Source organism: Dermacentor variabilis, chromosome 7, assembly GCF_050947875.1.
Source record: "Dermacentor variabilis isolate Ectoservices chromosome 7, ASM5094787v1, whole genome shotgun sequence".
NCBI lineage: Eukaryota > Metazoa > Arthropoda > Arachnida > Ixodida > Ixodidae > Dermacentor > Dermacentor variabilis.
The window spans coordinates 172,263,107-172,279,402 of NC_134574.1; the positions used below are offsets into that span (position 1 = coordinate 172,263,107).

The 16,296-nt window shown below is 43.9% G+C and overlaps 1 protein-coding gene across 3 annotated transcripts in view; it reads left to right on the plus strand.

Moving 5' to 3' along the window:
* gek (serine/threonine-protein kinase gek) overlaps positions 1-16,296 on the plus strand; it is a 320,768-nt gene that overhangs the window by 156,901 nt on the left and 147,571 nt on the right. For all 3 annotated transcript variants that reach the window (XM_075700310.1, XM_075700309.1, XM_075700311.1), the window contains exons 6-9: positions 4,319-4,375; positions 9,167-9,310; positions 13,340-13,508; positions 16,128-16,210. In XM_075700310.1, the coding sequence (XP_075556425.1) occupies positions 4,319-4,375; positions 9,167-9,310; positions 13,340-13,508; positions 16,128-16,210 (453 nt within the window). The remainder of the gene's footprint in view (positions 1-4,318; positions 4,376-9,166; positions 9,311-13,339; positions 13,509-16,127; positions 16,211-16,296) is intronic.

Sequence of the window (16,296 nt, forward strand, 5' to 3'; positions counted from 1 at the left end):
CTAATATGACGTCGTGTGAACAAGATGGCAACACGATGAATTCTATGATATAGAGGACCTCCTGAATGACGACATGAGCAGTGCAGGCGCCGGATGGCTCGACGTGCTGCGCGTTGGCAGTGCGAAGAGACAGTCCAGAAAGTGGCGTTGTCACTTTTCTTATCTTGCGGCAAATACGGGCATCTATCGCTGAAAGTGCAGCACCGGTATCGACAAGTGCTAGCGTCAATGTTCCTTTTATTGCGACTTCAATAACATTTTTTGGGGAAGTGTGAGGCCTTATACATTTCGCAGACACCGCAGTTCTCGCCTCCCGAACTGCGATTTTTAGTTTTCCTGGCGCAGAGGGCTCCGCCGACGGTGCATGGGGGAAAGGGAGTGGCGGCGAGGAGAAGGTGAACGGCGACCGGAGAATGCGGTCTCGACGGCAGGAGATTCAAAGGTGTCAGAATAGTTGCGGCGTTGTTGAAAACGTGGCGCATATGGAGGCACATTGTTGGAGACGTTTGGTGCAAGCAGGCGACAATGACGTGCTACGGGTCCAGCATGGCCACAATAAAAACAAATCGGACGATTGTCTTCCGTGCGCCAACGATCTTGTGGTCGTGCATACCGCACCAGTGGCCGGACTGGAGCGGATACGGGCGGGCGCAAAGGTGGGCGGAGGGGACCGTAGGTCTGTGGTGCAGGCCTCGAAGCGACTTCGGCAGACGTCAGGGGAGCGGCAACCGGAGCCTGCTGGAGAGAAGGTGGAATGTGGTCGTCTACCTGCTCCTTGATGGCAGATTGGAGAGCGGGCGCCAACGCAGAATTCGACTGGCCGTGTGTAAGGGGAATCAGAGAAAGCTGAAGAGCCACCTCTTCACGGACGAACTCCTTGATCTGCAGCAGCAGCAACATGTTATCCGGGGAAACAGCCGAGCTCGACATTGAAGTCGCCTGAGGAGGAGATTGGCGGGTGGCTATGTGTTGTTTGCGGAGTTCGTCGAAGCTTTGGCAGAAACTGACGAGTTCAGAGACTGTCGCCGGATTTTTCACCAACAGCATCTGGAAGGCATCGTCTTCAATGCCTTTTAAGATATGGTGGATCTTCTCGGCATCAGCCATTGTGACGTCGACGCGGTTGCAGAGGTCGACAACATCTTCTATATAACTAGTAAATGTCTCCCCGCACTGTTGCGCACGACTGCGCAAACGTTGCTCGGCGTGAAACTTGTGAACGGCGGGGCGCCCGAATACTTCCGTCATGTTAGTTTTGAAGGCTATCCACGTCGTGAGATCACGTTCATGGTTGCAGTGCCACACGCTGGCAACACCGCTCAAATAAAATGATACGTAATTCAGTTTTTTGGTGTCGTCCCAGTGGTTGTGGATGCTCACCCGGTCGTAGTCAGCGAGCCAGTCTTCTACGTCATGGTCTTCGGTACAGCTGAAGATGGGTGGGTTGCATTGACGCAACGCGCCGGGACAGACCACGGTAGTCACCGGGGCAACGGGTTGTGGTTGCAGTGGTCCTTCTTCCGGCATAATGAAGACAGGCTGCAGTGTCCGGTTGCGAAGTTCCAGAATTCCTGTTGAACCCAGCACCTCCACCAATTGTAAAGGGGGTTTATTCGGGTCCTAGAGAAGCAGCGACCAACGCAGCAGCAGCAGCTAGGGCGCAGCCAGTGAACAACTGGGTATGAGCCACGCGATGGCAACGGGGCTTCTTAGCCTGCCGATCTTCTTCATCACAATATATATATATATATAGACCATTGCACTGTCATTGTCAATTTGCTTTTGTTGTGATAGGTTTTGTGTTTGTGGCAAAAAATAAAAGCAAAAATTATCCGTGCACTTTGTCTATGCTGAGACATCAGCTATCACGGCTTGTTTTCAACTAACGCCAAACGTGACGTGTTACTTCGGCTTGGACATGGCAGATAAGGCAGTAGCTCGATTGCCATGTTTTTCTTTGTTTCCTTTATTTCGTTCTGGATAACTCAGAGAGAGCCTGTTCGAGGACACTGCTTCATGATCCGGGTGAGAGCGCAGTCATGTGGTATTCTCCATATTTCGCAGGGTTTTAATTATCCGTAGGGAAAATTAGTACGCAATTTGTACGTCACTGAAAACACCGCAGTTGGATGTCCCTTAGCTGTTGCCTAATTGACACTTTGATAGTTAGAATAGTACGTCTCGAGTTAGATAATTAAATACAATTATCTAATAAAATCTCAGTAACGAAAAAATTACTGGCAGCTACTCCGCTGTGCTGTAAACAATATGCACTAGGTTTTCTTCGAGTAAGGCATTGTGCTTTCTTTAAAGGACCCCTCACCAAGTCTGGCCATATTGAGCTGACACGCGCAGAGCATACATTGCACGATAATGATCGTGTATGCAAAGTATTACATCGCTACGTGCTGTGTAATGATCTGAAATTTCAAACCGAATGCTGTTTTTCCTTCTCCTTGCGGCCACTGTACTCCAAGCCGGAAGATGATGTACTCGTGTGCCTGCATCTATGTACGGGTGTCCGCAGTGTGATATCGCTCGTGGTGACACGTGGCTTCGAGAATTATTCAAGACATCTGTTATCTGTCCGATCTGTTACTTGAATTGACAAATTGAAGGGTAGAGAAATAATAAAACACACAAACAGAATGTTGCTTTTTTTGTTTTACTTCGCACCAAAGCAAAAGAGATGTACTTCCGCTTCGTCTGCTTGTTCCCGCGGTCGTGCAGTCACGGATACAGGTACCAAAACTATGCCATTTTCTACCGTGTTCCAGCGCGAGATCACATTCAGTGATCTGCTTGTTCTGCCTAGTATTCGTGTAGCACTGGATTATACCGCTAGTCATGTTTCCTTGTGCACAGCGCGCAAAATCGTGCGCAACACCAACAAGACAACAGCTCGCACGCGACGCCGTCAGAGGAAGTGCGTAGTGCCGAAAAAAAGAGAAGCGAGGCGAAAAAAAGTGAAGGCGGGGCCTGTGACGTATGCGTCACGCGATCCTTGAGGTCTGGTATGGGAGAACGCAGGGAATTCATTTCGTTTGCGGAGGCTAGACAGGGCAAGTGGAGAGAACGTCTTGCTTGGCAGTGGACCCAGCTGCTGAAATCATGGGTTCGCGGCACTGAAATATTTCTATCTTGGCTATTAATGAGCTGATTTGAAAAATTTTTGTGCCAGAACACTCCCTAGAGGACACGTAACAACTTCCACCGTATAACCAAAATTTGCTATGGGGCCTGTTGAGGGGCCCTTTAAATCTTGGTGCATGATAGTTAATGGGGACACCCTGTACATATTTGGGACCTTTGCACACAACTGTTTCCATCCCTAATAAACGTTGTGAATTACTAGAAATGTTCTTTTTTTCACGAGTCATTAGCATTGCTTACTGGAACGAGAAGCAATACTGAGACACATGACATTCACATGCATTTCACACGCCATTGATAAAAGACTCTGCCGAAGGGGTAACTGAAGTCCATAGATTTTTTTTCATGGTCAAAAAAAGCACGCAAAGCAATTTGAAGCGTCGTGGACATATAGCAACTCTAGGCATAGGCTATCCATACCTTAAGAAATAAGCTTTAATGGGATACATCCATTTCTTTCAAAAGTGCAATTAGCTTTGTACGTTGTGTATATCTAAATATATTGGAAATTTAAAGCAATGTTGAAGTGAGAAAATATGGATGAGGCAGGTATTGTCAGAATTTACAGAAATAAAGTGAAAGTATGAATTAAAAGCCGTGCACGTCCGTGCCAACTATGATGCAGTAAGCTATTATTAGCCCCAGTAAAATTTCAAGTGATAAGGTTGAGGAAAGTCAAAAGGAACTTCAAATGATGTGGGGGAGAAAGCTCTGGTAATTCCACTTTAGGTGTGTGTGGAGGGGTGGGAGGGGGCTTCAACATCGCTGGGGGGGGGAGGGCTCAGCCTCCCCCCCCCCTGGAGTTTTCCAGAGCGGGCTTGGGCCCCGGAGCCTCCCCATAGTCGCCGCCTATGGTTGCAATACTAGTATAAGCAGAATGCCTTTGATTCTCAGTCTTGTGTTCTAGCCACACTTAGGGCCATCAATAAGGATTTTCAAAGGTACAACAAAGAAAGCAACACAATAAAAAAAACCTTACAAGAGTCATATATATTGGTACACAAGCAGAATATTCAAAAAATGTGCTCATTTTAAAAGGCCAGCTGCATTTTATGTGCAGCAGTTTGGTCAATGAAGATCATGATGTGTTGTGTGACCACTGACCTGTGCTGTACACAGCTCCCTCACTAAAAGTATTTCCAGAAACTTTCTTCATTTACTGCAGGTTCAGTCCAATGTTGCTGTAGGCACTCCCGACTACATATCTCCTGAAATCTTAAGGGTAAGCCTTGACATTGCTGTGTGTATTTACATTCCTTGTAGCATGAGTAAAATGTTGTTGTTTTACTTGGCTTTCTTCAGCCTTGCTGTGTGCTTGAGCGCTTGTTTACATTGCAGCAAAACACAGACAGCTCAGCCAGAAACATGCAATGGATTGCTGCTGCACGTCTTCAAAGTGGCAGCAATTTTTTTCCGGAGGTTTCTTCCAAACACATTTGCCAGACTAGCTGCCATACTGTTTTTCACTGTTTGCTTGTTGTTGCTGCTGTTTAGACCCCTTTCGCTTATTAACTATTATTTCAGTGTGTTGGAAATCATGCAGTACCCACTGTGCTTCACTAATGCAGCACTCACACTTGCAATGCATTGAGAGCTAGATCAGAACTTGTCTTCAATGCTAGGGCTAGCTAGAGACACAAGCACACCGTTCATTTGCTTGGCTGTGTGTAACCCTCCACGAAAAACACATTTTTTTCTCTTTCCTTTCGCAACTTTCATTGCGGAACACTTCTTGTTTTCGTTTTCTCTTGCATTTGTTTTCCTTTTTTTTTTTGTCATACTACCATATCTGCCTTCACTTTGCTTGTTTGAAAATGTGTGTGCAGTATGCATTATGGACAGGTTCCTAATTGCCGACTTGTTAACTCACTACTCAGTATTCTTGGGAAGATAAGAAGGTGGGTGCAACTCTTCTGCTTGCCTTTCATTTTACTGCCTGCAGCCCCACTGCACCTCTGCATCTGTTGCCTCCTTGCGTGAATTTGTTCATCTGTGCTGGTGGATTGTGCACATTGCTTTATTTATTTATTAATTTTTTTTGCCCCTTTGCCCATTTTTCTGTCTTGCTTGCTCATATGCCACTGAAATACATTGTTTCTGATCTTGTACAGTTCTGGTAGTGCCCAGTAGTCTGCTGTAGAGTCATTTATAACTACCTGACGTTTTCCATAAGTGCTGCTTTGCTTATTTTGGTGCCAAGAAGCAAATTAGGCAGGAGTGCCAACTCGCCTGATAAGGCTGTCCAACTTGGGTCCTGCTGATTCAAGCTTCATGGAATAACACATAGGTGGCATGGAAACTTATTACTAAACCAAGCAATAGCTGCATTGCATTGCATTGCATCGCACCTGTGTCCTCTTCCAGCACCAACATTATTATAAGCTCTCAGGGACACGCACATACCCAGGAGGGGGGCGGGGCAGGCCCCCCCTCCCGAAATTAAGAGACATACCCCCCCCCCCCCTTCCTCGCCCACGCCACCACTCCTCACACATTCCTAAAGCGCCGCCAAATGAATGTTGAGACTTGATAGCTGTTTGGCGGTCAACATTTTGCTGCTTTTCTCACTTTTTTTGGATGGTGGTACTTAATAGGCATCTCCTGGGCTGTGAAGACCAGTTTTCCCATTGATTTGGTACCCTCGCGATTAACTCGAGGTGTATTAAGTTGTTACCATCTATTCAACGGTCGTGCGCATCCCTGTTGCATCGTTAGTTCAACCTTCTGTGTTTAGACTGATCAAGGGACCAGGGAACAGATTTGGTTCGTGGTCAGCTGGTCTGTATGCTCATGGAATGAGTTGCGGCCGGAGAAAACACCAATTGCATTTAACTTTCCCTTTTGCTTCATTCTTTCCTCGAGTCACAGCTCGCCACGACGCTGGCAGATCCTCGGAACCATATGCCCACGATATGGGTTAGATAAGGAGGAAAATAAAATAATGCGAGACAGCGTGCATCATCAAACCCTGCAATAACCCTTAAACTCATAAGCAATATGACTGTCACTCGTTACCTCGTCTGGTTTTTCCCTAATTGTACAGCACATTTTGTGCAAAATTGACAATTGGAAACAAGGATCACGAGGAATGGAGAAATTAAGCGATCTGCTAAGGGAGAGAGCCAAGGCAACAGCCAAACAGGAAGGGAAAGCAAAAGTTAACAAATTTAACCATTGTTTGCGAAAATATTTAGGGATCAACATCTTTTTATTTAAAAGGCAAGTAGAGAAAACGCCGCCAGAAGTGGTGAACAATTCTGTGTGTTTTGTATGATGCTTCTGCAGTTATCATTCCAGCTGCCTGACGTAGCCACTTCTCTGCTGTGCTTATGTAGGTGTTTTTTTTAACCTTCCGCGGTGGGCGCAGTACGTATAGAATCGCAGCGTCCTGTGCTTCAGTCGTATGTATCGCAGTCGTATGGGACTGGCGGCCACGCATTGTTACGCAACTTCACGAATAACAATACGAGTCGGTTGTGGCACTTAACTTGGTAGAGCAGTAAACGAGGGATCCAAAAGAACTGTGATTGTTCTGCAAGTATATATTTCTCTATAATTCTTTCAGAGCTAATTAAAAAAAAAAACGCTACTATAGTCGGATACAAATTCAGTCTGCAGTGAAGCCCCCCTCCCCACCCATGCCCTCATAACTGCCAGCTACTGTTTTTCCGCAAGGCTGCAAATAATTCGTACATCAAAATTTTACTGTTACCCAAATAAGGCGGTAACCACAAAAACAAAATTATTGGTGTGTAATTTCGTACATTTCCTCCCCTATTATAGCGGAATTGCGAAAGCCTAATTATTTATTGAAATGTAATAGTATGCTTGCTTCGCTGCAGCTATATATTGTCAAGTTTCGCTTTTAAGTTGTATTGCACTATAGTAATCCTTATTTTACACTTTCGCTTGTTTACTTGTTCTTGGGAGTGTTCTTCCTGTGCCTCTTTTCTGCATGAATCCATTTGACGTGGTTTCTTGTTTTCAACTAAAGGAGAGGTGTATCTTACAGGCGTACCTGTGAAATACACGTTATTGCATTTCTCTTTTGTGGCTTTATGCATCTTTATGGTAGGCGTTATTCACATTTGTACTAGTAATGGTACCCCCCTCGCTTCCTCCCCCCCCCCCAAAAAAAAAAAGAATCCTGGGTACGTGCCCGCTCGGGGAAGAAATTTGCCCATCATGCTTTTTTCCAGCTGCAGCCAACAGGGTGATGAACTTCAATTACATGTGTTTCAGGTGACTCAGTATGTTAATATCAAAGTGGCCTGACTGGTTGATGGACACCATTCCTTATTATGCGGAAGTAATTTTTCCTGATAGCTCTGTCTGTATGGCAGTGCAGACATTGCAATAACAGCTAGTTGTTAAGCAATGCTAAGCTAAGTATGTTACAAATGTATATAGCAAGGTGTAGTTTTGGGCGATTTGGTTTCTCATTAGGATGGCTAGCATGTGACGCAGGACAAAGTAGGCAGCGCTTGTTTACACCACCTTGTCTCCTTCATCTTGTGCCAAACGCTAGTGATCATAATGAAGAGGAGACCAGCGATTGGAAGGTAGCCCTGCAGAAAGCTGGGCAGGGCATGACACTGGGACATTCGTTACTCTGTGAAATGCATTGAAAGTTAGGCACATCAGCACTCCCATCTATCTTCCGCCGTGTTCTGGGCTAACCATTTTAGTGTACAGTATTCCAATAGTCAATATTTTCTTTGTTCCGATATGCTCAACTATCACAGAGAGATGAAATCCAGACAGTGAAATCCATTGTGAAACACTTTATGTGGAGGAGGCCCTTGGTTGTCTTAATCTGTGGTTATTGGTACTTTTGTGGGAGCTATTAATATCCTGATATCTTGAACTTCATCTGTTCAGCATTCATATGATTGGCAATTTCTTCAGCATGTCTTTTTTTCATATTTTCAAGCTCAACAATGGCTGGGGCAAGCATATTTTATGTTCCTTTTGCTCTCAAACACTGCAAGTACGACTAAGTCCCCCCTTGTCCTTTTGTATTGTCACTTTTAACTACTGCATCAGCACTTGAAGATGAGTTATCACAGCCTGATCACTATTTCAGTCCTGTCTTTACTGTTATCCATGTTGTTCACATTGCTTGCTCCTATCCTAAGCTTCTGCTTATTCAAACGTCCTGCACCTGTTTACCTTCCCATGCACATAACCCATTTATGTGTATGTTACACATGTATGTATGTTTCAGTCTTATGCACTGAAGTAGAGTGGAGTCTTTGCTGGTTACATGCTCTGAGACAAATGACAGAAGCTGAAAACTATATGTACCTGTGATGCACTATTGTGCTGCTTGTGTACTAATGTATGACACACAGGGAAAATTAGACATGGCTGAATTCAGTACTTCTTATCAGCTTGGTAATGCTTGCGTTTCCTCGAATGTGCCTTACATGCTGGCATTTGGGTGCTGAATCCTGCCTGACTGTTCTTTGCATGCTTTACAATTTCAGAACCAGCATGGAAGTGCTTCACCCACATGTCACCATGAAACACGTTCGCAAAGTAGATTGTAAGCTTCTGATGCTTTGTTTGATAGCCAGAGTAAGAGCTTGTTAGCTAATGGGCCAAGTTCAGGGTAATGTTGTAGGCATTCACTGTCAGTAGCTTTGCTTTTATGTTAGTCTGGTGGCTGGCAGAAACAGAGTGTGAGAATTGATATAGCGCTTGTAGGAACTTGTAGAATGAGCATTAATGGAGGAACTCTTGACTAGAAAAATTACAGAGAAGCAGATTTAGTTGCATGATAGCAATGTGCAGATGCATACTGGTAGCATTCTGTGCGACTCCTTTCTCTTGACAGTGCCAGATTTCTCATGAAGTGTTCATCCCTGTCCATTTTTTCAGTACTATTAATGCATGCTCTATTCCATGCTTCTGAGTAACAGAGTTCCTTTATTTCTGTCGATTGTTGGTTGTGGCTGTGTTTGTTGACTCGTCAATGTTCATGCTTGCATCTTCATTGTTTTGATGGCAGGCTATGGAAGACGGGCAGGGCAGGTACGGCCCCGAGTGTGACTGGTGGTCCCTGGGGGTGTGCATGTACGAGATGCTTTACGGCGAGACCCCATTTTATGCTGAGAGTCTCGTCGAGACCTATGGCAAGATCATGAATCACAAGGTAGGTGTTGCAGAGAGCGTTACAGCATTCGCTGCACAAGATATTTGCGTAAACATTGATTACTAGCATTGGTCGCTTCATTATGCATATCTGTCTCTTAACTGGTTTAAAAAAGAGAAGGAAAAGGAGGTGCATAATGCCTGTTGGGCCTGATTATCTACTTTCTTGCTATAAACATTGCAAGATCAGCGTCATGGGTAGCATCACATGCTAAACATCACAAGTTTATCATCACAGAGACAAGTACTTGCCACAGGCAAAGCCTACTACATAAACCCTTAGCATTGGTGATGTAACTCTAAACAGCCTCAAAAATGAGAAGGAAAAGGAGCTGCACATGCTTGTTAGGCTTGAATAACCACTGTCTTTCACTCAGCATCACAACATCTACGTTATATCATCAGTGTCAAATATTTTTGCTGCAGGCAAGGTACACTGTGTAAGCCTTAGCATTCGTGACATCATTCTGTACACCTTAAAGAGCTTTAAGAAAGAAAAGGAAAAGGAGTTTAGTAATGTCTCTTAGCCTTGAATAATGACTTTATTGTAGTCAGCACCCCACAGTGGCATAGCTAGAAATTTCGTTCGGGGGTGGGGCTCACGTTGCAGCTCGGCCTCCTCCATACAGAATGTGTCGAGAGATCAAATACATTAATAATAACTGCATTGTCATTGCCAAAAATGATGCAAATGAATTCTTGAATGCTACGCACTGTCAAGACAAGCAAAATATGTATTCTTTCATAAAACAATATACTAGTATGTCCCAAAAATAAAAAGTGATATGTCCCAAAAAAAGTGATATCAGTGCTTCCATGTTTTCTGTCTATTTAATTAATATAGAAAGTGTCACACGAACTTTAGAACTATATCAGTTTGAAATTAGCAAAGCAATGCATGCCGCTGATATGAAAAATGTAAAGGTCATGAAATGAACAAGTTAAGGACAAATATTTTAAGGAAACTTTGTTAACCCTTTGATGGATTTTGCCGTACATGTACGGCGGCGGTTTTCTGCCCCACAAGGTCTTTGCTGCACGGGTATGGTTTCAACCCTCCGTTTGAAATTTCACGCCATAATGACGATGCGTGCTCACTGGGAGGTGCTGGCACCTCTTAGGACTTACAAGAAGCGTTTGAAATTTGTGCTACCTTCTTGGGGAGATAAACAGAACTGATTTCTAGCTTCAGCGCGTCGTGCAGACTGCAGCAGTACCCCTTTTGCGGTTTTGGTTTCGCCGAAACCGAAACCGAAACGGGGGCGCGCGAAACGTAATTTTTCTCTTTGTCGGCACGCTCTCGCAGGGGTGGCGGAAGTTGATTTCTTTCTTGATTGGCGCTGCTCTTAGCTTGTTTATCACCGCCGCTCACGAGGTATTCTCGCTCTCTGCGGCAACACGCTTACGTGAGAGGGTGCCTCAGACCTCTGCGAGAAGATGTCATGTGTGCGCCAACACAACTCGTTGCTCCAAGAGGAGAATAGACATGCAGGTGTTCAGGTGTTTAGGTGTGGTTGTCAGATGTTAGGTGTTTAGGTGTTAGGTGTGGTTTGTGTGTGGCTGTCAGGTGCTTATGTGTGCAGACTGCGATAAGGCGCTGTGCGTAGAACCGTGTTTCAAGGAGTACTATACTCTGAAATGCTATTGAACATTTTCCAGTTCTGAGTGATGCCAACACCAAAATACTGTTCCTAATTTTTTTTTACCATTTATTCCCAACTTTATACATTTTGTACATTCAAGATCTGCAATAAAGTAATTTGACCACCTGGGAAAGATTTTTTCAAAATAATTTGACCCTCAAAGGGTTAACCTCCCTGCCTTTCTCCCATTCGCATCTCTCTCTGTCATTCAAGAACATTGTTTACATTTTTGTGCATATGCAACAACCAGAGAAAAATCTCCATGATGCTGTCCTTTGTTACAATGTATTGTGCAGGAGCAACTGTCACTGGTCGTGTATTGTGAGTAATTGCACCGAAATTATAGTCGCAACAAAGAGCACATAAAAAAAGCAGTTCTGCAAAATATGCGAGAGAAAGTCGAATTGAAGTGAGCCAATGCAAATATATGACAAACGGGGTACTTTATAAAAAAAGTAATTTCCATGAGCATTTAGACATTTGTCCGACTGACTAACGAGCCGTGTGATTCCCTACTGATAAAACTCCTTGGGTTGCAGCTTCAAAAAGTCTGTAACTAACTCTTTCATGTCATTGTCTGACACGAATCTGGTTCCCTTAAGCTGCTTTTTCAAATGCACCAAAGTATGGAAGTCGCAAGGCGACAGGTCTGGGCTGTATGGCAGATGGTACAGCGTTTCCCACTTGAACTTTGCCAGTTTTGTACTAACCACATCAGTGACATGCGGACGGGCATTGTTGTGAAGCAAGATGACCCCATTCCTCAATTTTCCATGTCGTTTGTTCTTGATTGCGACATGCAACCAATCCGACGTTTCACATTATCAGAAATGATTGATAGTCTCTCCAGATTTAGCAAATTCAATCAATAACCGCCCCTGTCTATCGAAAAAAAAAAAAAAAAAAGTCATCAACATCTTTCCGGCAGAAATGGCAGCCTTTGCTTTCCTTGGGGGTGGTGAATTCAAATGTTTCCACTGTAAGCGTTGCTGTCGTGTTTCAGGCTCATAGTGGCGGCACCATGATTCATGCCTGGTCACAATTGCAGAGAAAAAGTTGTCACTCTCATTGTGATATCAGATTAGATGAGTCAAGGCATCTGGCGCTGGTTCAAAATCTTGGGCATCCACACTGGCGTAGCTAAGTCGTCTGGCACTCGGGGCCCATAGGTCTTCTGTCACCCACCCCCCTCCCACGGGTGTAGCCGGCGGAAAGAGGGGTGTCTTCAGACGTCGGGTACATGTGCCAGTCTTAGTGAGAGATAACTGTTAAGGTACTTAATCTCTTCCTTATGTAATGTAATCGAAGGCTGACTCACGCACGCACTTCCACCATTATAGATATGCCATGTCTCTATCATAAGATGCGTATCTTCATTCTTGTGCCTGTACAATATCGTGCATTTATCTAACTCTGGCGTGCAGTTACAATCTTGGAAATGTAGGGAAAGATTAGATGGTGATCCACCGGTTAACGACCTTTTATGTTCCATTCGCCTCTGATTGATACATCGCCCCGTTTGCCCTACATAGAACTGGCCACAGCTAAAGGGAACTTTATAAACCACACCCATGCGACAGTCAGTAAAACTGTTGTTCTTATTGTGCTTCACAGGACAAATATCTGTTCTCCGCCTCTGCGGCTAGTGCAGCTTTTCATTTCAAAGCGGCACCATAGCGGCTTCACCTGCTTGGTGCCATTACGATAATGCCACGTTATGGGCCACGCTGCATACCGTTACGACCAACATATTGTATGAAACTGTATGAAAATAGAGAGCTTTAGATTAGGGGACGCAAGTGGCTTGTATACGCAAGAACTAGGGGCCATGGTACTGCACATGTGCAGACCCCTACGTCTGGTTGTGCGCATGTGCAGTGCGCAAGTTGCTTGTGACCCCTAACCTAAAACTCTCTAATAACGATGTCACTCACAGCGTCGCTCGTATACTTCAGTTGGCTACTGGCGTGGCTAATAGTAGCTGTGGTACTGACTTTTCCAGATGGTGCCAGCTATGCACCATATTTGTCATTTCCAATTACAAACTGGTGCATTTTTGAAAATCCTCGAATCTAAGCTGACCTTAGAGTTTGGTATACGGTTATTTGAAAAATGACTATCAGCCTAGATTCGAATAAATACGTTGTAAATGCCCCCCCCCCCCCCTTCCTAACAGAGATGTAAAGCATTTGTTAAAATGAAGGATCGCTCTTTCCCACCTGTAGTGTCCTGCCTCCACTTCTTTCCACGTCGGTCCACTCGGGATGTTTAGTCATTGTGCCTACTCCTAGCTAGCCACATCTCCACACTTATAGAATTTGATGCTATAGTGGGAGATATATATGAGCAAATTGATGGTCACACTTTTCTATTTTCTTTGTCTTCAGAACTGCTTTGATTTTCCGGATGACCCTGGCTGCAATATTTCGGAAGACGCCAAGGACCTTATGAGGCGGTTGATCTGTAGTGCTGACTCTCGACTTGGGCAGAATGGACTGCAGGACTTCAAAAGCCATTCATGGTTCAGCAGTGTTGACTGGGACCACATACGAGAGAGTATGTTACATTGTCATGAATATTATTTGGACTTCTCCATTGACAGCATTGCATTCAACCACACAGCTTTAAAAAAGAAGTACATGGGACCAGTGCAAGTGCATAGAATGCGATTTCTGCATTGCCTTTGATCAACACTTGTGTGCATGTGGGAGCTGCAAGAAAAAAATGTGGGGACAGCGCCTAGGTACTGCAGAGGAGGACACGGTTTGCTGTATTCGTTCCTAGCCAATGGCAATGCGCTCTTGGCAGGAACCGGCCCTTAACTTCCTTTCAAACGGGATCACAGCAGCTGGTACAGGGTCCATAATTGGGAAGCATACAAAGAAATAAATTAACTGTAACAGTGTGTCATTATTCACTGGTCAGCGGCTGCTAACAGCATCTACCTAAGTCCCCACACCTGCGCTTTGTGCAGGGTCACTTCGCTCCCCTTGCCAGGAACCCTATGTATGAGGCCTGCTGGTGAAGCATAGGCAAGGAACTACTGGAGATGTGAAACGGGGAAATGATATAATAATGCAGATTGAAAAGAAAAAAGGAGGAAAAAGGAAAAAGAACTCCATCAAATGGCTATTCGAACTACAGACCTTTAAATCACGAACGCAATACTCTGACCGCTTGTAACTGAATACTCTGAGCGGTCATCTTTCATTTGCTGTGCCACGAAAGGCGAACGGAGTGACTGCTTATTACAGAGTAATTATCAGCAATTGCGTTTTGCAGCTCAACTAGGGATAAACAGGCCTAAACGTGTCCTCCTCCATAGTACCTAGGCACAGTCCCCACATATTTCTTGGCAACTCATGCTTGCGCACGTGAGTCAGGAAAGTACAATATGGTAAGTCTCACATGTCTGCTCTGTTGAAAGAACAGAAATACACGCATAAGACAGCATTCAAATCTTCGTAAACCACCATTATCAGCTCAAAGCAAAGTTCTGAAAGTGCTATTGTATGGTATTTTCAATCACTACTGCTCCCTGTTTGAGTGCTGCGTGGCTTCACAAGCTGCTTTGATGTGGAGCCACACCTGAAAGCAAAATTTACGGCAGATTGTACACCAATCTACAACTGAATGTATTGACTACTTGGTTTGGGCTATGAGTGTGAAAATGCTGTAATTCGTGTTCTAACACGCTGTCAGAATGAGTAAACTGAGAAATGTGAAATAATGTGTAAGGTGTGTTTGCACATGGATGACATTATTCATCTCCACTTTGTGCTACTAAAGAATAAAGGTCTCATGGCAGAACACATTGTTTATTTGTGGCATGCTGTAACTGCTGATTCTTTTGCATCCACGCTTTCTCGTGTTGTATATAGTGGCTCAACATATTCCTTCATGCTCCACAAAGAAGGATAATTCACCAACTGGTGGCATGAACTAATTGTCGTCACTCCTTTGTTTCATTTTCTGTGGTTTTATGCATTAATGGCATGAGCGACCACTAACTACTTCGAGCCTTTAGCATGGTAGACAGTGTCAGAATTAACTGCAAGCGGGCAGTAGTGAACACAACTACAAAAATAATATAGCAAAGAAATATGCAGTAGCATACAGTAAGCCATCTATGGCCATGGGAATGAAATGATATTGCACTGGTTTGAGTGGATCATTAAAGGAGTCAAGGAAGCACTGAGGAATTATTGGGGAAACATGCAGTGAAACTAAAACTTTGAAGCGGAGCAGTGAAGTTTCACAAGCTTTGCGAACAGTGTACTGGACACTTGTAAAGCAATTTGTGCGAGTTTAAACGAGAATTTTTGGAAATGAGTCACGATGTGCAGTGTGACAGCGTTAAGTAGCAGCAACAGAGAGTCAACAGTGCTGTGCATTATTTTGTGAAGAAAACACAATTTAAATTTTCTTGTCTTGAAGAGAGTGTGTACAGCATTAAGGGGGGATGTGGGACATAGACCAAAAACTTTAAATCTTTATTTTTCGAGGTGTAGTGCTCAAATCTTGTACATATATGTAACGCTATGTGCTTATTTAGAATATAAGGTCTATTTTTGTTTACCTCATTTATCTCTTTTGATTCGAATTTGATTATGCAAGATTCCTTTAATTATGTTCTGCAAAGATTTTCAAAACATCTGTTCTTTAGATTTCGCTAAATAGGGTATCAATGGCTTCTGTATGAGTCGAAAAGAAATGCAATAAGACCAACCTTGATGCTCTGGCTTACCTAGAACAGGAGTGGCAAGGTATTGAACTTGAAACTTGAAAAGTGTTTTTCTGGCAACTAACTTTGAAGTCTCGCAACTCTTGTTCTAGGTAAGGCAGAGCAATAAAGTTGGTCCTTTTGCATTCCTTGAATCACACAGAAAGCATTGGTACCTTGTTTAACGAAATTTCAGGAACAGATATTTTGCAAATCTTTGCAAAAAAAAATATTTGAACCAAGCTCACATAAAGTTAGAACCAGAGGAGATAAGCAAGAATGGACTGCATGCTCAAAATAGGCACATTACATTGTATATATGTACAAGTTTTCAGCACCATATCTCAAAGAATAATTTTTTTATAAGACCCACCTCCCCCTTTAAGATCAACTCTGGGACTCCTTCTGTATCAGTGTACAACTTAATTAACGAACTCCAACTGTGGCTGCAGGTCGGGCGCCCTACATTCCGGAGGTCAGCAGTCCTACGGACACCTCCAACTTCGATGTGGATGACGCTGACCTCAAGCAACCAGTGAGGATGTTTATCATCTCCCATTGTTTAGAGCAAATTAGACTACATCTATTTTTCAATTCGCCATTTTGTGTAGCACCAAGTCT